At 39.7% G+C, this 25,088-nt stretch overlaps 1 protein-coding gene across 5 annotated transcripts in view; it reads left to right on the forward strand.

Annotated features, from left to right (window-relative positions):
- KLHL32 (kelch-like family member 32) overlaps positions 1 to 25,088 on the forward strand; it is a 214,394-nt gene that overhangs the window by 134,509 nt on the left and 54,797 nt on the right. For 2 of the 5 annotated variants that reach the window (XM_012661853.1, XM_012661852.1), the window contains exon 4: positions 9,121 to 9,219. The exons of 2 other annotated variants lie outside the window; for them this stretch is intronic. In XM_012661853.1, the coding sequence (XP_012517307.1) occupies positions 9,121 to 9,219 (99 nt within the window). Of the gene's footprint in view, positions 1 to 5,826; positions 5,998 to 9,120; positions 9,220 to 25,088 lie in introns of all 5 variants that reach the window. One more of the 5 variants, XM_012661856.1, reaches the window with a different exon arrangement.

Here is a 25,088-nt window from a genome sequence, read left to right on the forward strand (position 1 = left end):
AACTCCTGACCTCAAGTGATCCTCCCGCCATGACCTCTCAGAGTGCTAGGATTACAGGTGTGAGCCACCACGCCTGGCTGACTTTCCTAGGTTTGTAAAGTGGACTCTAGAACCTGCGGACTCTAGAGCCATACTTTTCTTTTTTGAGACAGGGTCTCTCTCTGTCACCCTGGGTAGAGGGCAGTGGCATCATCATAGCTCACAGCAACCTCAAACTCCTGGGCTCAAGCAATCCTCTGCCTCAACTTCCTGAATAGCTAGGGCTACAGGTGTGCACAACCATACCTGGCTAATTTTTTTCTATATTTTTTAGAGATTGAGTCTCACTCTTGCTCTGGCTGGTCTTGAACTCCTGATCTCAAGTGATCCTCTCGCCTTGGCTTCCCCAAGTGCTAGGATTATAGGCGTGAACCACTGTGCCTAGCCTAGAGCCATACTTTTACCTGCATTCCTTATAAAGCAAATGCAAGTAATTACTCATATGAACAAGGAATTGGATATTAATGATATATTTTTTCATATGGAGAATTATTTCACAGCTTCTTTCAGTGAAATTAGGCAACCCAGCCCAGTGCTCTACAGCACCACTATCTTAGCATTAATTACATGACAGCTTAATAATTCCATTTGGCTTTTTTCTTCTCTTTCTACTCAAGCAGCTAGCTTGAGTACACGAGTCTTTAATCTTTCTTCCTTCCATTATGTCCTAAAATAGGAAAGGAAGAACCAGTTTCAGCAACAACATCTATAGACTAGACGACCCTTCTCTAAATTGTATTAGCGGCATGGCAGCATGTAGTGTTTCTGGTAATGTCATATTTGCCTTATCATCTGTTCTAAAGTTTCTTCTTGGTGTCTTAGAGAAGGCTTTGCTTCCACAACCTGCCTGTAACCTCAGAAATTCCAAAGGAACCAAGTGAGAACGTGCAGACTTGTGGAGGAAAGTATTAATAATAGAATTCTCAAAGTGATTCCCACACCTTTCTTTTTTTAGTAGGATTTTTATTGTTGTTTTGAATTTGTGATTTTCAGCATTATTTAAAAATATTCTGAAAATCAAACCTAATGATATCTTTTTTCATATTCTAATAGATGGAAAAGTTGATTGCTTTTTCATAAAGTGAAATTTACGTGATAAATTGAAATATTTATAAGTTAATATTTTTAAATGATTGATATTGAGGCCTTTTAGCAATTTGTACAAGTGTACTATTTGGAAGAAAGCCACCTGACAAAATTTGAAACTTAAAGAATTAATCAAATCACACATTCATTGCATATAATACCCAACCCAAGGTTACCTTTATTTGGACATATTAGTACAGCTGGTAGTTGAAATGTCTATTGTGTTCTTTTATTTGACTCCTGTAATTAGATAACGTTAATGAGGATTAGCATGTACCCAGGCTCCCCACAAGGCCTTTGACATCTTCTAATGTTTTCCCCAGAAATTGTGTTTCAAGGTCACGAATTTCTTAAGTAAATAATTCTAGAGGTGCTCTTCTAGGATGTTCAATAGCAATGAACATAAAATAGGAAAGATTCTGCCATCAAATCTTTCAGGTAAAACATGACAGGGCACAACTTACTCAGGGCAAAAGCACTTAGTTGCACAAAAAAGAAACTGGTAATAGTTAACATTTATTGAGGATTTACTATAAATAGATACCGTGCTAAGTACCGTATCCTATACTCTGATTGCCCACCCAATATTCATTTCCTCTTTTTCCTTTATAGGGAGCTCTAATTTGATATGGGACAATGGTGCATCCAGCCACGAAAATTCAAATTTCCCAGGCTCTTTTGCAGCTATGTGTAGCCACCTAGCCATTGAGATGTAAATGGAAGACTGTGTGAAGGTGTTTATAGGAGAGCTATAGTTTTTCTGATACATAAGGACAAACTCAGCTGGCAAATGGTTTTTGTTTTTTGCCCTTTCTTTTCTTTCTGCTTTAAATGTACATGCAATGCCTGGAGGTATAGCAGCCATTTTGTGCCGATGAAACCACAGGCTAAGATTTGCCAAGCAGGAAAATACAAGGAGGCTGGTTAGTTGGCACTCTAAGCTGCCTAATCCAAATTTTGTGAGAAAAATAAGCCTCATATTTTTAGGCTATTTTATTACATATAGGCATATACAATTGTAATTATACACATATATTTGCTCAGTCCTTAAAAAAGTCTTTTGAGGTAGATATTATTTCACTGTACATAAAGGGCCACTGAGGCACATAGAGTTGAGTAGTTTTCTCAAGCTCATTCTGCTGCCAGTAAGTATAGGAGCCAGGATCTGAAATAAGACAGTGTGACCTAGAGCCCATGGGCTTAGTTCACTAGACATCTGTGGCAGTTTGGAGTCCTGTGAGATTAATTCCAGCAGGAGGTTGGAGTGGGCACAGATCTTGCTAAGCTTTGTATAGGAAGTAGGCTAAGAGGTGGATCTTGAAGAATGAGTTGGATTTTGATATACAGAGATTGAAGAAGTGAGGAGGTCATTGAGGATGGAGAACAAGGTTTTGCTTGAGTGTGGAGAACAGTGGACTGTTGGCTTTAGCAGAGGGACTAGAAGGTCACAGAATTAGAAATTAGTTTTAAAAATAAAGTTGGCTTTAAGAAACAATGGTAATATAGCACCTCTTATATACTCCTGGATAGAGCTGGAACGCATTCTACTAAGTGAAGTATCCCAAGAATGGAAAGACAAGCACCACATGTACTCACCATCAAATTGGTATTAACTGATCAACACATAAATGCACATATAAGAATAACATCTATTGGATGTTGGGCAGGGGGGAGGGGGAGGGGGGAGGAGGGAGGAGGGGACGGGTATTTGTATACACAAAGAGTGCAATGCGCACCACCGGAAGGATGGACATATTTGAAACTCGGACTTGGGCGGGGGGGGGGGCAAGGGCAACATACGTAACTTAAACATCTGTACCCCCATAATATGCTGAAATAAAAAAAAAAGAAAGAAAGAAAATAAATAAATAAAGTTGGGGCCACACCATGAGGATTTCTACAAGTTCCAAAAGTTTGAACTCCCTGATTTATGCAGAACCGGTATTGCTCAGATTGAGCCCTTCAACTGAAATATTTATGAACATTTCCCAATGTGATAGAAACATTTACAAAGTAGATCTCGTGTGTTTTATTATCCTCACTTGAATTTTTTTTCTTTCCTAAAAATAAACTTAACCGTGTCAGATATAGACGTGCAGTACATGAGTAATTTAAAAAATCCTTTGCTTGAAACATGGGCGCCACCTTGTGGATGAAAAAGCTTTATGCTTTTGAAACAAATACTAGATTGGTGGCAGTTTCTCATAGCTAAGTAGATCTTGTGTTTCACGTACCATCTATAAGAATTCGCTTATAAAGGGGAACTTAATGCAAAAGGTTTTATATGTCTTGAACATCTGTTCATTTAAAAGCTATTTGTGCTATTTTATTCAATTTATTTGATGATTCATAAGAATTGCGATAACTTGCCATTTTGATATACAGGGAAAAGAAGTCCCAAAGAAAGAAAGTATAAAGAAGAGGGAAAATGTATTCATTTATTCTTATGTTAGACTACATCTAATTTGCAGTTGCATGAGTGCTTGTGCTTGCAAAGTGTCTTCATGTGTGCTCAGTAAAGACCTTAGTTGTTTGGCTTTAATATGCTCAAATTCTTCAGCCTACTATATCCACAAACCCAGAAGCAAGTAATTTAAACGTCTCCTAAAGCAAGAAATGAAGAAGAAGATAGCTTTGAAGACCTGAAAATACAAAATTTTCTGAAGATGCCAACTCCCTTGTTCACAGGCAATTAAAAAAAAAAAAAAGTCACACTGAGACTTGCCATGGCAATTAAAAACAGTCCCTACCAGCAGCCAGTCCATGCAGCAAGGTGAAAGTTGGAGGGAAAATAAAGAGAAGAACAAGACAGAATTGAGAGACTGGACACCTGGTGGTGCGGGAGGATGAGCTGAAGGAGGGACCTGACACCCTTGGGTTTGTGGGCTGTCCTTGCTCCGACCTGCTAGTCCTAGTTGTGGCCTCCCAGAGCGCCACCCAATGAGGAGTGAGTGCTGCCCGAGGCCGCCCACGCCATCATGCCCCGTGCAGAGTCTCACCTCAGGTCCCACACCCCTCCTCTGTCACGAGTTTTGGGCCCCACGTCCTGCCTGAAGATGTCGCTGAGACCAGGAGCCCCAGTCTTATTCCAGTTTTGAGGGCCTTCATCAGGGGTTGTGCAAATTCAACTATCTGCTACCAATTCTGCTTGGATAGGTGGCCAGAGGACATTTTTGGACAGAGTGCTCAAGAGTGCCTCCTCCCAAGAGGGAGATCAGACCACTTCATAACTGAATTCTGATGTAACGTGTCTCACCGGGCATCCATCCCCTTCTCCTGCACTTGTGGGTTTTACCCCTTTTACTGTGTCACACCATCCAGCATCACAGCCGCTGGCCAGTTCTTATCCCTACCAAAACGAGTACAGAGTTTTGGCATTTGGGGTGGGAGTCAGCTGTGGACCTCTCCTTGCTTCACACGGCCTTGCCTGCCAAAGCTGCAGAAGAGGTTCCTGGGCCAGATCCACGTAATGAGATTGTCACCTCCCCAGCCGGCACTGTCCAGCTCCCCTCTTTTAAGCACAAGCCCCCATATTCTGCCACCCAGAGGCCAGGTGTGGGTGGCAGCAGGGAGAGCATCCTGACAGCCCTGTGGACAAGACACATTCATGCCCCACCCAAGCCTGACCCTGATCCTTAGTGCAAACCCGTTTGCAAATCTGGAGAAGCCCCAGCTCTGCGGGCGAGCCCCACCCAAACAGGTGAGCATCATTGAGGGTAGAGGCAATGCCCAGCTAGTTTGGCTTGAGGGTTTTCACCTTCCCCATGGGGTTCTGGGCCACTTTATGCATCTGGCATTTTCTCGATCTCTGGTTATTAAGACATTTTGTCGTGTCCAGTGTTTATGTCCCCAGCTGAGCTGTGCTCCTCCAGTCCGATGAGGGGTTGCCTGTGTCAGGCTGCTCATACTGGCTCCTACTCAGCACCCTGTGCTTTCCTCCAGGCATGTCCCTCCCTTCCTGTAGGTGGTCCTCGAGTGACCCTCCCTCCTGTCTGCCCTGGCTTGAGTGTCAGACTACCTGTTGATGGGTATAAGTTTCTGAAAGGCCTAAACGTAGTGCTTTGCAGAGCTCAAATTTAGCTTCCTTAGTCATCCTTTATAAATGCGCGTGTTTGAGATCCCTTCCTTCTACAGGTAATTCTTGTGGCCAACTGTTCAGGGCAGGTGATAGATAAATTCACCACACTGTAAATCATGAGGAGGTTGAATCTTTGTTTTTGTTGCTGCCCAAACACAAATTCCCTGGAAAAATCTATTAGAACAACCAGTCACCAAAGAGCAGCAGCTAAATGTAAAACACTCTAATACAGTGGGGTTTGCAAATGCTGGTTCAGTTTCCATAAGTGAGAACCTGCTGTTTTGGTAGGGTGCCTTTCTCCAAACCTTTAAAAGCACTTAGGGATTTTCTGTGCTGAAGTGTCTTTTTGAAAAATGTATGTTATGAATGGAGGAAAAAGTACAGAACAAAAAATAAGAAAGACAAAAACAATCCATATGGGTTTTTCCTGTGAAGGTTTTCTCGAAGTCAGCCTGCTGGACGTGTTACACATGCTATGGAATATTCATCTTGTCTCTCTGTGATATCTGTCTTTGTGTTTGGCATTATCATGAATACCAGTTGTGTGAAATGAGTGCAACTGACAGGATTTAAAGGCTAAAACTAACCTTGCTAATCCATCTATTCCCCATTCTCCGCCTTAGGCCATGCCTCTTCTGCAAGACTATACGACAGCCTTGCTCCTCTGATGGGAGCTGCACTAATTTCCAGAATGTCAGTCAAAGTCTCCCTGCTTGAGGAGTTGGAGAAATTCAGGTTTCTCTTTCTGACTAGATGGAAAAAGAGCTAGAAAGAATTTTCAGAATAAGATGAGTGTTGGTATTCTTGCCACATCTGTTTAGCTTGTTCACTTTACTAGCTTAGAAATATAATTCAGAGTTCTTTTTCCTTGTGGGTCATATTAATTAATAAAATTAATTAAAAATATGCGTAGGGATCAATTAATTCATCAATATTTTTAATTAAATAAATCCATCAATATTGACCAACAGCTGTGTGTTGGGCATTGTTCTAAGTGCTCAGGATACAAAATGGACCGAGTCCCTGCTCTCCTGGAGCATATATCCTAGTGAGTAGAGAAACAGAAAATAGTCAAACAAATATGTAATATGAGGTGGCAAGTGATATGATGAAGAATAAAGCAACGTTAGGAGGTGGGGAATGATGGGTGTTGGGGAATGGGGTACCATTTTACGTAGAATAGTCAGGGAAGTCTCTCAGATAAGGCGATATCTGAGCAGAAGTCTGACGATGTGAGGGAGTGAGCCACACTGATATCTTGGGTGAGTGTGATCCAGGCAGAGAAAACAGCAAATCGCAAACACCAAGGTGCTCAGCATATTTAAGGAACTTTTTAGGTTATAGTGAAGCCTTTGGGTTTTATTTTCATTGAAATTGAAAGTCACTGGAGTTCTGAATAAAAGGAGTGACATAATTTCATTTATGTTTTTGAAGGATGAATTTGGTTGATATTATTAAAAACGGTGTGAGGGGCCAAAGGAGAAAGCAGTACACGCAGTTAGGAGGCCACTGCAGTGAAGTCTAGGAAGAAGAGTGGATTGGATTAGAGCAATGATGATGGAAGTAGTGAGTGGTGATTGGATTCTGGAACTATTTTGAAGATAGAGCCGACAGGACTGGCTGATGGATCTGATGTGTGATATGAGGGAAACAAGAGGAGTCAAGAATGCCTCTGAGGTTTTAGCCTAAATGGCTGGTCGTTGCTATTTCCTAAGATGGTAGGCTTGGGATAGGAGCAGGTGTGGTGATGGAAAGGGTCAAGAGTTCCATTTGGGGCATGTTCACTTTGAGCTGCTCCTTAGACATCCAAGTTGTGATGCTGAATAGGCAGCTGGATATGAGAGTCTGGAGTTCAAGGGATGAGGCTGGGGCAGGAAGAATAAATTCTAGTGTCATCACCATATATAGTCATCCCTCACTGTACACAGGGGATTGGTTCCTGGACCCCCAAGTATACCAAAATCCAAGCATACTCAAGTTCTGCAATCAGTCCTGCAGAGCCCACATATAAAAAATGTTGGCCCTCCATATATGTGGGTTTCACATCCCAAAATACTATATTTTTTATCCAGATTTGGTTGAAAAAAAATGTGCATTTAAGTGCATTGCACAGTTCAAATCCGTGTTTTTCAAGGGTCAACTGCATATGGTTTTAAAACCATGGGATTACATGAGACCATCCATGGAGCAAGTGGAGAGAGGGGAGAAGAAGTCCAAGGACTGAGCTCTGGGTGTCTCCAAAGCTTAGAGGTTGGGAAGGAGACGGAGAGGGGGTGAAGCAGAAGAAAGCCAATGAGTGTGGTCCCAGAGGCGAAGGAAGAAATCGTTCCAAAGAGCACAATGACTTTGCGAACTGTGGTTGGCTTGAGTAAGATTGAATATATTGAGAAATGGCCATTGGATTTGGACACGTGGAAGTCACTGGTGACCTTGGCGAGAGCATTTTTAGTAATACAGTGGGAACAGAACTCAACAGGAGTGGGTGCACGAGACAGCAGAGTGGGGAGAATGTCAGCAGTGTGTATAGCCTCCTTTCCCGAGGAGGTTTGTTGAGAAGGGGAACATGGAGCAGCTGGAGGGAGCTGTGGTGTCCAGGGAGGGGATGTCTGTCTGTTAAGATAAGAGCTCTGGTGGCATGTTTATATGCTGCCGGGACTTGCCATCCAGGAGAAAGAGCACACATAACAATGCAGGAATGAAAGGGGACAATTGTGGGGCAGAGGGGTTGGGATCAAGTGCACATGTGGAGTGTTGGGAAGAGCAAAATGCACTGATACAGATCCAAGTAGGCAGGTTGGTGGATTTGGTGGTGGGAGCCTTTGGAAGAGTGCGAGGGGAGAATGAGGCAGAGGAGGAGTTGGAGGCTTGAAAGGAAGGAACGTGGTGAAGTAGTAGAATGGAATGGCAACTTGATTACGAGTGTGCTCAGGCCTCGCTGTGCTTGTTAAAACACCAGCTGCTTCACCCTGACAGTTTCTGCATTTGGTAGGTCTGAGGAGGTACGCAAGAGTTTGCAGTTTTCACGAGTTCCCAGGTGATGCTGATGCTGCTGGTCCAGAGACCAGACTTTAGGAACCACTGGGCTGCAGACGTGGATTAGGATGGATGGCTGGGGCGGCACTCAAGCCTCCATGTGCCTGGCAGTCATGCATATAAAGTGAATTTCATCAGCACGGTTGTATGTCTTCCTCCTGCTCTGTTCAGCTGCACAGGAGCTGGCTGCAGACTTAACCAAAAACAGTGAAGAATTGATATCACCAGGATGCTTGGAAGGTTTTTCATCTCTGTGATGTCTTTGTTCTGCACATGCTATTTGTAAGTCCTTTATTTTAAATAGGAAGGATGAGAAAATCTGAGACTGAGAAAGAGGAGAATGAAAGTTTGTGGTTGAAGTTTACTGTTATAGGACTTAGATGTAAAATGGAATAATATCCACCTCTGGTCACATGTGAGAAGGAGAAACATAGCCCCTTTCCCTAAAATACCCGTTAACCATACTATTTCTGTGATCTACTGAAAAGCAAAATTCTGAAATATACTTTGAAAAACTAAAACTTCATTCTTTTATATTCTATAACATTACATCGCAAACTGAATTTCAAGAAGGTTATATTGTTCTTTGAAAATGTCCATATCATCCTAAAAAAATAAGTGGTTAAATGCAGAGCTTTACACATAGGAAATGAATATCAGCCCACACGGTAAGGAGAAAGCTCAGCTGTTTAGAGAGGGGACCGCAGCTCATTAATCAGACTAAAAAGAGAAGAACTGACTTCCATAATAAGGAGCAGTACTAGTCCAGATAGAATATGTAAAGCAGCAATTTAAATACAGTATGATATGTTTACATATTAAGCAATACTGTATTAATTTTTAAATTTAACTGATAGTTTTCTTTTTGTTAAAAAACAAAACAGATTCTGTTGGAGCCAGGCGTGATCCAGGATGTGTTAGCAGCTGGCAGTCACCTACAGCTGTTGGAGCTTCTCAATTTATGTTCCCACTATCTCATCCAGGTATGTGAGCTTGCATCCTGCTAATATGCCCTTCACATTCCTTTCCCCTGCACTCATAAGCTGTCCCCCGCCAACTGGAGCTGAATGACAGGTAAAATGCGGGCCGTGGGGTGCGGTTGCAGCCTCTGGTAGAATTTCTCTGGGAGGCAAGCTGAGAGGCTCATCGGAGGGCAGCTGCAGCTCTTGTGTCCTATCACAGAAGTGGGTGGATTCCTCCATTTTCCCTGCCCACCCTAGGTCCCTGCTATCCTGGGGCAGCAGAATAACTCAACAGCCACACACAGGGTTCCCTGCAGAGTCCTGGAGAGGGCTGGACAGGGTCCTTCCTGCTCTGAAACAGTGTTGTCTGGTTTCAGAAATAACCACAAATGCAAGGGAAGTTCAATAGTTGTTGAAGGTTTCAGTAACAGTAGCTGATATATCGCAAAGTCATGTATGATTAATGACCACGTGAACTTCCCAGGTAGTAAATGCTGGAGAGGGGATGAGTGATCTGTGCACTTTTCCCCTGATTTGCTGGCTGGTCAGGAAAAGCTCCATGAGAGGGACGGAGAGAAAACTCCTGTACGCCGAGCACCGACTGTATTCACAGGTGTTTCATGTTCAGTCCTCACAACAACTTTGCACGCTTTCATAGATGAAAAGGCAGCGATTCGAAATGCATCCAACTTGTCTGAGGCAATATGGTTGGTGAGTGGAGGCCTTTCTGATTCCAAAGACTATTTTCTTCTTGGATGAAAACGCTTTGCAAGGTAGGGAGAGACGGGGCATCTTAGGCAGATAGCACGATCGTGAGGCTCTTTGACTTTACGGAGAGTTAGGAACGAATTTCCAATTTTAGGTTCCTCCCATTTTCCCCACTGGTGTCACTTTCACTTGCATGCGTTACAGTATTGTAACAACAGTGATAATTAATTTTAAGAAATAATAAATCCACACAATTTAATTCTATTACCTTTGTGCATGTGACATGATATTAGTGAACAGAAAAATTTTGTTTTCATGCCCAATTACTTTATTTTCCTTTCTAATCATTTTCTCTAATTTTAAATATTTCCTTATCATTGACTTCTGTTACCCATTAGGTAGTTTAGAGAGCTCTTTCTCATATAGCATCTTATTTAACTTTCCTAGCGACCCTGGGAAATAGAGCCTAGTGCCTCCCAGCGAGACAGCGTGAGGAATGTCAGCCACGTTCACCTAAGGAGCAATTCAAATACAGCATATGCAGTTTTTATCATTATCTCAGCACATTTAATCTAACAGCAAATGTTCAGCTATTTTTATCTTATTTTCCTTTCTTTTCTCTTCAATATTGTTAGGTGGTATGGGAAAGCTGTTTTTAATCCCTTTCTGCCAGTAGCAAATGGGAATCACATAGAAAGGTTGTAAGACTTCAAAAGTATATGTTTGACTTGTGAAATTGAAATTACTTTTATTTGACATTTCTACATCAAATATTGCAACTTGAGCTTTACACATCATCACCTGATTCACTTTTCCATGACAGATAATAATCAGTGATGCACGTTGATACAAAGTTGGTTATGGTGTTAGTTATCATAACGCATATTATAAGTGGTGTGTATATACATGTGTATGTGTGTATACCTATACCTACAATTTTCTATAAATGAGAATTCCAGATGAACATCAAAAGTTCATGGATATTCTCTCCTGCCCTGTCAGATGAATTTGTTGAGATACTAAGTGACTTGTGCACTTTGGAATTTAACTCTTGCAATTCATTATTTTGCTGAGGTTAAAGTACAGCTTGCATACAGATAAGTTTTGTGGACAGTTATTATTCAGGCTTCTTGAATAGTGGTTGAAACTTTCACTGTCTTTTCACAAATATGTTTTCATTTTATTCTCTTGTGTACCTTTACTTTTCCTTTTTATCTGTGATTTTTGCAAGATGTCAAATTTGTAGGAGGAAACTTTGACTATATGACTACCAAAATCACAGACCGGCTTAGTCTTCTTTTATATTTTGACACAGTCTTATAGCTATACCTATTTGCTACTTTTGGCAATATTGCTCAAATGATTTTTGATTTCATATGAGACCATTTTAACGAGTATATAAAAATAATTTTTTAGGTGAAAAATTTCCAATGTCTAAGATGTACCTAGAGACTGTGCCTGTCAGTCAGGCATCCTTAGGTGGTACTTTGTCAACTAGGAGTTTTCGAAACCATTCTCCTTACTAAGATGTCAGGTATTGTTTTGTTCTTCTTAAATTGCCATCATTTCTTTGGTTTCTCTGCCAGAGGAGTGAAAGGTGGACTCTGCTCTAATACCCTCTGTCACTAACGCCACTGCTCACTGTAAAGCGTGTCCAAGGATAACCGTGTGTGGAAGCTCCCTGAGCCTCCCGGGACATCAGCTACTGCCTCAGCCTGAAGATCCTCTGAACACACGTAGATGCCCCTCCTGCCCCCAGAAAGGAAAGGACCACCTTGAGGCCACTGCAAGGGCTCCTTTCTCTTGCTTTTCCTCTGGCTGGCTTCTGAGGGCAGGGACCCCAAACTGCAGGAGCACTGCCCCTCTGTGTCAATGAGGACAGCTTTTGAGTTAGCCCTGTACGCCGTGAGGCCTTCACACCGGGTCTCAAAGCATGTTTGTGGGAAAAAAGGGAGAACCGACAATGAATGTGATGCTAATTGATGGGAGGTAGGGGGTCTTGCCTTCTTTAGGCTCTCACCATTCTTGCTTACGGGTTATACTATCCTCTTAAGCTGTCTGCTTGTTTCTAACTTCAATCCATGCCAAACTTCAGCTCCCAGAGCATCACTGTCTTTCCCAGGGAAGTGAACCAGCACGTATTCAGGGCCTATCAATGCTGAGTGTTTTGCAAGGACTTCCATTCCCACTCTGCTAGGTCACCCCTTAAGGCAGGTGGGTGCTGTTTTCTTTTTATGGATGGAGAAACTTAAATTCAGAACTGGGATGTTGATCTGGTTTGGAAACTTCTGTTAGCTCCTGTGATGATCATTCAGGTACATTATTTCACCTAAGAAAGTCCTTAGCTTCATCTGCTCATCTCAAAGCCCAGGCCTGCTCCTCCCCAGCCTCATCTCCTGCCATAGCGTCTTTCCTGGACCGCTTTGTTCTGGACCCTAAAGCAGACTTTTCATGTTGGGACTTGCCATACTGGGAGAAGACTAGGTAGTGGAGATCATCCTTGGTGGCAGTCCCCTTCAGATTATACTAAGGGGCAGGGGTGGGGAAAATAACACACACACACACACAAACACACACACACACCCACCTACCCACCCCTGTCTTCTGCTAATGCACAATGGCATAAGATCAGGGCTATTGGTAACTGGATTTTGTGTTGAATCCCCTAAAAGTGGTGCATTAGGGGCCAGGTGCTTTGCTGAAGATGTCTTTTTTTTTTATAGTTACCTTTCCAACAAACAAACCAAAGTTTGAACATTTTATACCACCACCAAATAATATATCCTATGGTTTGATTAACAAGTGTTCTTTCTGTTTGCTAAGTATCACAGTCTTTATAATGATATGCAATTTAAATGTATGGAGAAAAAAGAGCCATCACACAGACTTTTTGCATCAAACCACCAAAGTAGTGAATATATGAACTCCCTTTGATAGGACTGTATGTCTAGTATCTGTTCCTAGACAGCAGGTGGCAGTGTGAATCCACCAGAATTCAGTAGTTAATTTAAAGCAAAAATCAGAAAAAATGAGAAGAAAAATTATTTATTTTGCTACATATTACTCTTCTGACCTAATCAGTAAAAAAGTCATTATTCACACCACACTGGGCAATATGCATTGTAATTTTTAACAAATAATAGGAAACTGTTAATGTGTTCACAGGAAATACAGTTTTGTCTTGGGCTGCTGTGGTCATTTATCAGCACACTTTGTGAAATCACTCATTTGTTCTAATTTGAATGTAAATGACTCTAAGGTTTTACAAATAAGGTGACAGACTCACATAAATGTAATTGCAGGGTTCATCTCCCTCTTTTTATATATCACTCATTAGGTTATGAATTAAATACATCGTATTAAACCAGGGGCATGTCCAATGATGATATTGTAATGGCAAATTACTCTATGCTATTAGAGGTGTATTTTTTATTCATGGACATTAATTTGTCATTAAGCGGCATTAGTTTAGCACTTTTATGTGAAAGACGTGACCTGCAAGAGGAGACTGCTGGGATGTGAGAGGATAGGGACGCAAGGGCTATAGGTAGAGCATTTTATCACTGTACGGGAAACGGCGGGGGGGGGGGGTTTGGTCCATTGGTTTTGTTTTCTGCTTTTACAAGCATGAAAGATCATTTCCTCAGATTGAAGATGTTGCTCTGTTTATGGTGTGCACATGTGGATTGTCTAGGAAAGCAAAGCCCAAATTTCTCCTATTCATCATTCAGAAGCCAAGAAGGAACGTAAAGGGAATGGGAGGCAGGAAGCAGCCCCTGCCCTAAATCTCCTCTGTGACTGGTGTTTCTTCCCTTGTCTTCATTAAGTTTTACAGTAAATGGGCTACCGTGAGGATTAGTCATTTTCTCTCTTCAGTGAAGGTATAAAGGTTTAAACAACGTTATTCCCTCAGGAGGGGGTTAGGGAGAATTCTGGGTAATTTTGTTTGTTTTTTGGTTTTTTGCACAAATGGGGATTTTAGTAAGAAAATATTTTTTCCACTTTCAACCTTGAGAAGCACTGGATCCTTGAAATACCTTCACCAGGGCTGAAAGTATCTGAGTGCTGCCTTTGCATCATTCCGCACATAGTTTAATGTGGTTGGAAAATCTCTTGTACCACTCCCAGCTACACCGAGGGGCTCTTGAGGGCCAGGGTCGTGCCTTATACCAATTTGTATCTCACCCCTCCCTTCCTTCACATTGTGGGAGTTCAGTGTGTATTGAGGAATGGAAAGATACCTCCATTTAGTAATTTTTCTCTGCTTTTTAAATAGTGAAATTTTATATTATGGCAAGAAAAATATATTACCAGTCTTCCATTAGTTTTACCCATTGAATATTTTTTTACATTGAAAATACTTTCTATGGAGATTAAATTTGACACTGAGGAGCTTATGTATTTTATAGTATTATCATAGATTATCATTTTTAACTAATACTATAATGACTTATAGGAGGTTATCTCTTCTAAACAATGTATTATTATAATTTTAATTATTAAATTAACAGTATTGCCTAAATACATAATATATCGTGGCTGTTCTGAATAGAATAATTTATCCTCAAGGTTGAGGAGTTATAACTTGTGCTCATTTTTCTCCAGCCATTTTTTTTGCTCACATTAGAGAAGACAAATGATTATACCAACATATATATTTAATATACTCATAATCAAATGCACTAACTGAGTGCCATTCCGTAGCTCACTAGAGGAGATACTGTTACGTTTGGAGAAAGTTAAAGTACAAAGTTTAGAAAATGTATTACAAATGGTTTAATCTTTTGGATTGTTTTTAATCAGTGAAAATGATCAAAAGGGTGGAAATGTATCAGACCTATTAAAGCATAGCCAACTACTAGTTATTTGTTCTCATCAAGAGTATTTGCTATCTGGCATGGGTAATCCAGAATATTATATTTGCCAAATATCATTCATAGTTGGCTCTGAAATGCATCATAAGATCTTTAGTAGCCATTTTAGGGTCCCAATTAATTTTTTCATATGCTATTATGTTGGCTTTCATTCCCCAAGCCCACACTAAAGGATGTCAGTAAGCCACAGCCCAGAGGCACACTGGCTGGCCGGGGAAGTCATTTTGGCATTTTAATTTGTTGTGTGGGTAATCTAGGGTTGACTGTATTTTCTTTGTGATTTTTTTAAAGAGGGGAAAGATTATCTTGAAAGATTTTTCTAATATTAGTAATTTCAATTCTAAGCTAGCTGTTGTTAGCTGGGCAATTTTAAATTACTTTCAGCATATATTTTTCTTCTTAAAAATAAAGCATTTCCAGTGTTTTATTAAAACCCTGGAATGTTTTGAAATCAATAAACAAAATAAACAAACATCATTCTCCTTCATTCCATTATTAACACTTGGAAATTAGGTTAAAAGAAAATCTATGTTTTATTTGAGATAATTATCCTCCCACTCACCTTCCACCTGCAACTATTTCTACTCATGGCAAAACGTCTGCCCTATTCTCTGAAGCTAAACCACCTTTCTGCTTCTCATTGCATGGGTTACCTCCTGTGTTTCCTGTGGTTTTGATCTCTCCTACTCCACTGGCGCTTTCCTTTCAGTTTATAAATAGGATCAATAAGGTGGGAGAAACTTTTCTTCATTTCTTATCACCCCTATCCTCTCCTTCCCTTCACTACCAAACTGTGCCCAGTGTCTGCACTTCCTTACCTTCTTCTTATTCTTTAGCCCCATTGAACTCAGTCTTTGACTTTATTACTCCTCAAAACCTGTTCCAGCAAAGGTTACCAAAGCCTCCTAATTGTCAAATGTAGCAGGCTGTTTGTTTTGAGATCGAGTCTTGCTCTGTCACCTAGGCTGGAGTATAGTGGCATGATCATAGCTCACTGTAGCCCCAAACTCCTAGGCTCAAGCGATCCTCTTGCCTCTCAGCTTCCTGAGTAGCTGAGAGTACAGATGCACACCACTACACCCGCTAATGTTTAAAATTTTTTTGTAGAGACAGGGTCTCAATATGTTACTCAAGCTGGTCTCAAATTCCTGGGCTCATGTGATCATCCCACCTCAGCCTCCTGAGTAGCTGGGACTATAGGCATAAATCACTGTGCCCGGCTAATTTTTAAAAAATATTTTGTAGAGACAGAGTCTTCCTATGTTGCCCAGCTGTTCTCAAATTCCTGGCCTCAAGCAATCCTCCAGCCTTGGCCTCCCGAAGTTCTGGGATTACAGGGATGAGCTACCATGCCCACCCCCTCTTGTGGTGTCTTAATGTGATCCCTCTACAGCATTTTGACATGGGCAGTTCTATTCTCTCCTGCATTTCTCTTTCCCAGGACTCTCTCCTAGTTTTCCTCCTACTCCTTTTCCATTGCTTTACAAGCTCTTCTTCTTCCATTAGCTCCTTGACTACCCTCCCAGTAGCTCCTTGACTATCCTCCGGGACTCAGGCTCTGCGCGGGTGTTCTCTTCTGCTCACTGTTGCTCTCTCATGCGTCATTTTTCAGTCACAAACCAGAAAGCTTGGCATGATCTTACACTCTTCCATGACCTTATGAATTCTACTGAATTTTATTGGTTTTGCCTTTTAAATAGTTCTCCGGTATGCTGCCTTCTCTTTTTCCTTGTTGTCATCATCATCATTCAGGTCTGGATTATTTTTCCTGGACTTTCTTGAGATAACTCAACTGGACTGACTGTAGGCTAATGCTAATCAATATTGTACCATTTAAGTTATTTGACCCACAAAACAGTTTTTTCCCCTTAAATCCAAGCTAGCTTCCCATCTCCTGGTTGCAGTTTTCTAACCCTGTCCTTTCTCTTTCTTGTCTCTATAATGTACCCTGTTCTTCCTGTACCCCAAGGACAGCTTGTCTTGTCATCTCCAAGCCAGCTGCCTAGTCTGCATTTCCTCTTGGCTACTCCTCAGGCACACGACCTTCTGTGGGTGAACCCAAACCAGAAAATCAAGAGCCATCCCAGAATCTCCCATCTCCTTGTGCCCCACGTACACCGACACCAAGACCTTTCAGCTCTACTCCCTTGACTTTTAAAATCTCTATCATTCTCTCTCTTTCCATTACCACTGTCTAATTCAGATCCTCATTGCTGATTTCCTGGACTGAAGAAACTTCCTGCTAACCGATGAACCTGCCTTCATTCTTGCCCCACACTTCCAAAATTCTGTTTGATTTTGATTTTTTTTTTCAAAAAAATAACAACCTGATCATGTCATACTCTTGCTTAAAATCATTCATTATTCAGTGGTTCACCATAGCCTTCAGGATAAGGTTCATTCCTGTTAATTTGGCACACAGGGCCTTTGTTATGAAACTTCTTATGAGCCTTTTTTTTACAACAATTTACTATCCACGTTCTATGCCATAGTCATTGTGAACTTCATGCATTTTTCTATACCTAAACCTCTTTGTGTGAAGCCTCCTTTTCTGTGTTCTTTTTAACTCACTTTGTCATCTTCTGAATTCCTATTTCACCTTCAAGTGCTTGGCTCACCTATTATCTTCTTTTGCAGAGTTGCCTGTTCAGTCCACCCAGTTGAAGTTAGATTTCCCTCCTCCTCTTTAATTATGGGCAATCTTCTGGGAGGCTGATCATACTGTATTGATTTACTTATCTATCTCCCCATGGTATAAGTTCATTTCCCAAAGTTGTGTGACCTTGGACAAGTTTCTTAACCCCTTTAGCCCCCACTCCTCATCTGCGAAATACAGATAGGGTACCTCATATGCAATCTACCTCTTAGGGGTGTCGAAGGATTCAATGAGATAGTGCAGGCAAAGTATCCCACAACTGCGGTCCCTAACCCCCGGGCTGCGGACTGGTACTGGGCCGTAGCCTGTTAGGAACTGGGCCACATAGCAGCAGGTGAGTGGCAGGCAAGCAAGCAAAGCTTTGTCTGTATTTACAGCCACTCCCCATCACTTGCCATCCAATTGGGTGGTTGGAACAGGCAACTCTGGAAGAGGAGGTAACACATGAGCCAAGCACTTGAAAGTAAAACAGAAATTCAAAAGGTGACGAAGTGAATTAAAAAGAATCCACAGAAAAGGAGGCTTCATACAAAGAGAAGAAAAATTGTCTTCCATGAAACCAGTCCCTGGTGCCAAAAATCTTGGGGACCACTGTCCTACAACACAGTATCCTACCCCAGTGGGTGCCCTAGAAACCAGAGCCAATATAATGTAATGCTTCACTTGCGAATTCCTCTATTAATTCCAGTTATCCTCCTACCCAATCCCCTGGCTCCTCTTTCCTCATTTCTGGAAATGTTAGCAACTTTGCTACCTTCTTCAAATCAACAACATATTGGACAAGTCTCTTCTAAAATTGGGGGAATAATCACCATTCTATAAAAGGTATTTTTTTCTCTCATCCACATCTCTTTGATTTTATAGGAATGCATACATTGCTTTAAAAAGTCACAAATAATTAAATGAACCATCACTTTCTCCCTGCCTTTGAAATGTGGAAACATCATACTGAAATTGTACTTTAATAAATAATAAAGGCAATGCTTTGACAAAAGCGACACATTACATGGTATTGACACTTAGTAGATAGGAAGTTTTGTTTTATTATTTCTTCTGCCCTTCCTGTAAATAAAATGTCTTGCCCCATCCTCATATATAGAACCCAAGAAATAATTGGAAAGTCTTTCATCTCTAGCTCTAGTGCATAGTAGGTAGTTAGAGACATATGTTGTTTAAATTTCCTTCTGCATGCACCATGAGAGCTCTCTGTGATAGAACTTTTTATTATAAAGTTTCATGGTGTCCTATACTTCCTGACTAAGACAAACAAAAACAGTGCATTTGTTTAAAAAAACAAAATGTAAGTTATTCCTTACTGGGAAAATGCTATTCACTTCTGGCTTTCCTTCCCAAACTTCTCCTCCACCCCTTTCTCACTATCTCACAAGTATCCTTTGGAGCAGGCTACCAACCTCCTTCCCACTGCACATCCAGGGGCACATGCTACAGGCTCTAGGAAATGAATGCCTGTCTGTGTCATGAACTCAGCTCCAGGTACCCTGGCCTCAGCCCCACGCATTCAGTGTAATGGTTGCCCATGTCAGAGGCAGGGATGAGGGGCTAGCATCACACAATGACTTTGCTGCAAGAATGTATTTATGCAGGATAGAGTCATTCCTTTCTTGAGTATATACTCAAATGCATACTCCAGATCAATGGTTCTTAAACTTGACCATGCAAAGAAAATCACCTGAATGGCTGGTTAAAACAGACTATTGGGCCCTACCCCAGAGTTTCTGATTCAGGAGGTCTGGGCAGGGCCTGAGAATCTGTATTGTAACAAGTTTCCATGGAATGCTGGTGTCTGTACTGGCAAGCACTGGTTGAGAACTCCTACTCTAGACGCTGTTGCCAAACTGCTTTTCATTAAGTACCCGACTGTTAAATCACTGATATTCAAATTTTGAAAGTATTATCACATTTAGACAAATTTTACCTGGTCCTACCTAGTTTGTACTTCCAAAAATGTTGGTGTCATGTATCCTTATTAGCATCCAAAATATAAAAAGCCAAAACAATGCAGATCTGAAACCAAAAATCCCTCCAATCTTCACTCTTATTTTTAACAATGATTAAGACAAATCATCTATGTAGATAACTGAGGGATTTTTTTTTAAAAAAAACTGCTTTCTACTTTATTAAGTTATGATTGACATGCTGAAGGATGATTTAAAGTCTGAAGCTTTGGGCTTATTTTCAGCACTCTGTACCAGAGCAAATAAAGCAATATATCATAATTACTTCTGTACTCTGCTATTCTTCTTAAAATTTTTAAACTTATTTTGCCTCCCATAGTTCAAAAAAAGTTTGTAGTTATTGAGATTTTAGTTTTAAAACCCTCTTTGCCCAGATGGACTATTTTCAATTAAAGGAAAAACATATACATTAATTTTCCCTATATAGTCCAAAATTCACTGGTAATCTCCTGATGTGCTGAGTCAGTTTTAGGAACTTTGGAAACAGCATTGTGCAGCACGGTGACTGGGGCCAGAATTATTATTAATAGTTGTTGATGAAGGCTATGTTTCTGTGCTACCTCCCTACTAGATTTCCAGCTTACTCCCAAGGAACAATATAAAATTATTCATGAGCTTTAGATATTATGCATACAATTGATTATGAAAATGTACCAGTAACCTAATTGTAGTATTTTTCTCTGTTATACAGCACAAATATATTTAAATAGGCCTTCCAAGAGTCCAAAAATTAGAGCATGCTGGGTTTTTTTCTTGTGTTTTTTGAATTGCTGCTAATACTTTGTTTTTATTTAATCAAATTGTATCATTTACATATTTATATCAGTATATGAATATGTGGTTACATGTAGTTTTCCAGACATATTTACATGTTTGTTTATAAAATATACCTATTCCTCTCTATGTATTTATATGTATAAAAATACCTGGGCTTACATTATTTTATCGTATCACAAGTAATCTGGCCTACATTGTCAGTGAATTACTCATTTTTTCTTCCATAACTAATAGATTTTATCCTATCAACTTTGCAATTGTATTGAGAAAACTGACAGATCCCTTTACATACATGATAACTTTTTTCCTACATGGCTCATCCTAAGGCTATTAAAAGGTTTGAATTTTGTTTATTCGTTGGTTTGTTTCAGCCTGTTCCAAAGGGACAACCCCTCACCACACAGCCGCACCAGCACCCTTTATGCTGCTTCCTCTACTCTTGGAGTACGATTCTTGCCTGCAGCACCAGGTTGGGTAGCCTCGTAATACCTTGATTTATAACTAGGTTGTAATCAAAATAAGAAACAGGTGGAATCACAACTGGGTATGGTGCCTTGGATATTAATGGCTTGGCTCAGCAGTGGAATTTCTAAAGCTATATACACTTTTTTGTCTTAATTATGCATTCATTAAAAGGTTTTATACCCAACAGAATAAAGTAAATATTTTTTGATCTCCATAGTGTGCTCCCAGACTGTAGATTTGCACAGCAGGGTCTTGATAATCTGAATAAATTGTATTTCCCCAAGGAGTTTATCTTTCAAATAAGGTCATAAAGAAATGCAGCTCCCCCATCCTTCGATTTCTCTGTGTGCCTTTTCTGCTATGAGTAACATAGAGCTTGGGAACCAGAGTGTATTATAGTAATACATAGTTGCTTATAGTCCAGTGGAATGTCTCAATCTGTTCTTCTTATCTCTGGTGAGGTATTTTTTCAAGTACAAAAGAAATGAATGATTTTACATGGCAACTATGATTTTCGTTGATACTTTAAAAAAACAAAGTCCGTATTAGACATTTGGTGTTTTCTTAACTTTACCCAATTAGTGAATAAAATTTATGAACTATGCAAAGCCATAGTTTAAGCACTATTAACAGCATTTATAAAAGGAAATGACAATAATAATGATAACTACTGTATATTGAGCATCTACTATGTTGAAAGCACTTTACATACATTTTTGGGAATCCTCATCACAGATCTGAAATGTAATGTCACTTTTCCTAATTTTTAGATGACAAAATTAGACTTGAAGAGTTAAACCTCTTGCTGAGGCCATTCAGATAGGTCAGCTTCAAATCATGTGCTTTTCCTACAACTCCAAACTAAAGACGTCACCAGTGCCTTGTCCCTGCAACTTATGACCCAGTGAAGGAGACAGGGATAATAAAAAATTATAAAGCTTAATAAATATGCACAATCAGTCGAATTTGTAATTTACTGAATCATAAAGAGTAAGATGCCACCGCACCTGATATTGAATGGTAGCCTAAAAATAGCATACAGTTGTGAAAAGTTCAGGCAATAGCTTTTTGTTTTTTCTCTGTCTTGGCTGCCATGTTCATCTCCACTGTAGCTAACATTCTAGACATATACCTTAATTTACTTATTTAAATATCAAAATATTTAATAAATTATTTACATTTCAAATTATTAAAACTATTTAAATATTTTAGAGGAGCAGGAGAATCTATGTTTTTATTGCAAACAAAAAATAAAAGCGATGCAAGTTCGATTTTTAAAGGTATGATATATTTTCTTGCCTACCCACCATACATCAATCAAAACTTGTTAAGTAGCCACTTTGTGCAGACAGAGAAGAAGATCAAAAGAAGTAAAGGGACTCTCTGCACCTTTATGCACAGCTGGAGAGAAAGGGATCTAACAAATGATGTGAGTAACTAGTGCAATTAAAAGTCGGAAGAGGGAAAAGTCCTTGAAGCTGAAGTGATCTGCCTTTCCAAGGAAACGGAATCTAATCTGAGTTGTCCCCCAGAAGGGTAAGAGTATTTATATTGCAGAACTTCTCCTTTTTTACAAGCTTTTTAAAGTCTATTGAATCAAACAAAGTCTTTAAATGCTTCACAAATAACAATTGTTCATGACAAAGAATCCCAAAGTTCTCCTTATGGTCTAAAGGAAAATTATGGGAATTCATTTCTACTCAATGTTTGATATGTTTTTGTAAACAGTATGGACATTTATGATTTTTGATGATCACTAAATACTAAGAGAAGTAAAATTCTTTTTCAACATTGGGGAAAAGGGGAGAAAAATCTCACATGTGGAAAGTAAGAAGACCCAAGATTCACTGTGGAAATCAGGCCTCACATCTGGCATCACAGGTGGGTTTCCACCGTATTTACCAATTGTATGGAAAACCTAACACCTAGTTAGCATCACAAGAGAATTTCTTAAGCTCAGATCCAACACTTTTCTCAGTTAAGCACTTCTAAAGTTAAGCACTTTTCTCAGTTAAGTGTGGGAGGATCTGTACATTTGCCCAATTATGAAGTCATACATAAAACCAAGCTATCATTTTCTCTTTCCATGTGAAGTCATAGATGTGCCTCACAACTTCTTGTTTTTTATTTTTTTGATTCGTAATCCAACAAATATTTTTCAGTTACAATCTATGAAAAAGGCATTATGGTTGGCATTGTGTAGGATACAAAAAGCATAAGATGGGGAACCTACTTTTTTACTGTTTACTAGGAGCATTTTTAATAGCTGAAAGATTACATGTATGAATGGCTTGGTGGGAACCTTATTTGGTAGGTGATGGGAGACTCGAAGTAGGAGGCCTTATAATTCAGTCTGTGACGAAGGGCTTCATACTTACCATGTCCTACTTTGTACTTGGTCTCTGTAAGCAGCTGATACAATTTTTTAAATTTCACTTTGCGTTAACATTGCTAAAAATCAAACCATAGTTGTTTTTATGCAGACTGAGTTTCTCAAGGTATCTCAAATGGATTTGGAAGTGGTTTTAAAGAGATAATTTCTTGACTTTTATATCAAGGGTGATCTTTCATTTAGAAGAAGCCTCAAAATGTGACACAATGTCACCATTTTATATTAGAACTTCAAGTTTTACATATGTCATTACATACATAGACACCATGTCTCTTGACCAACTTTATTTGTAGTATTGACATGTGATCATTGGGTGACATTTTGAAGGGGTGGTATCTCAGTGAAGGGCATCAATAATTGGAAATGAAAGATTATAATTACGTCAGTGAAATACCATTGTTAAAACAGCTACCTGTTTCAGTGTTATTACCAGGAAAATCTGGAATCCTGTTCAATTTAGTGATCTTAGGGGAAACTCAGGAAATCAAAATGGCATTACTCTTATTTTAACCTTGAGAGACTTTTACTATCTTCAACTTAAGTCATAGTTTTCTATACTGATAGTACATGTTGTTGATGCTTATTTTTCTTTCACAAGTCAGTGACATTCTCAGAACTAGATGAGGCAACAAGAGAATTAGGTGTTATTAAAGCACAGGTATTCATAGTAATAAGTCAAAGCATCTCCTTCAGATTTCTGAATCTTGTCAGTTTAACAAGGACTCCTAGGTTTGAGGCAAAGTGTTTATGGACAGGTACTAAGAATAGTCCGTGGTAGAAGCAATCATGTGACAACAAATATTTTCTGTGTTCTGTACAATTTCTGTGCCACAGACATGATTAAATTGCAATGCTGGATAGTCAAGGTGTTACTGACAAGCCAAGGAGCCATGGGTATAGCCAAAACTAAGGTAGACTACATTTCAGAAATATAGATCATTGACTGTCAACTTGTGTTGCTGTTGGCACACAAGACACAGCTCTTGGCTGTGGCATACACAAGCTAGGCTGTGGGTTATGTGCAGTGAATTTGCAGACAAAAGGCTACATGCTTTTCTTCCCTTCAAGAAAGTGTAGTGGAATGCAAGTAAGTCTGAGTGACATTATTTCAGGGATAGACTTAAATCTCCAAATTATAAAATAAAGTACTTCTTATATGAACGTTGGTCATTTATTATTAGCACCTGCTTAACTGAGATATGGAGAGACACTTCAAAGTCAATGGCCAATCACTCTACTCTGATGAAATCCATCAGGGGACATCACAAAGGCCAAGACTCGTCATTCTCTTGCTGCTGTCCCTGGTTTGAGAAGCGTGGTAGACGGGCCACAGGGCAACACAGCCTTCAAACTGCCCTACTTCCTCCACCCATGTCCTAATCACTAGATAATTTACCAAGCAAATTACACCTGAATATAACCCAAAATAGATCATACTTGCCTTTCTCATGCTTTCTTTCCCTACCATGTTCAGTAGTTAATCTGGGGGATAACCATTTTAAAGATCTAATTAGGGCAACAGGCTGCACAGAAAGACAAGTTTGGGGAATATATAAAGTTTAAGAATTGTTGAACTTGAAAAACTGGTGTTTATTCCATAGCTAGTGCAATACTGGGGACACATTTTATGGCTCTTCTTCTGTTATTTAACTTGTCATTCACACTATAAGAAACAAATAGAAGGAAAAGGAGAAGCCAAATAGCCCTAAACCAAAGGAAAATAAATACTATTTTCAAATATTCCCCAAAGAACAACAATGTATATGCACTATAATTCTGAATAGAAACTAAATTTCAAGTGAGAAACAGTGTGACAGAAATGAAACCTTTTTAGGAAAAAAAGAGAAAGATTTTCTTTTACTCAAGAGAGTTTCTTGTTGCTGAGCTGTAATTTCCATTTAAAACTACTGCCTCTACCTGGGTACTTGGATTTTTAAGTCACAGAATGTGGGAGAACTGAGACAATCTCATATTTAGGACAGAATATCATTTGAAAGATATTAAAATACTTTAATTTGAGTAGCCAATTGATAGGGGAAATA

This window comes from Propithecus coquereli, unplaced genomic scaffold (assembly GCF_000956105.1).
Source record: "Propithecus coquereli isolate 6110/MARCELLA unplaced genomic scaffold, Pcoq_1.0 Scaffold74, whole genome shotgun sequence".
Classification (NCBI taxonomy): Eukaryota; Metazoa; Chordata; class Mammalia; order Primates; family Indriidae; genus Propithecus; species Propithecus coquereli.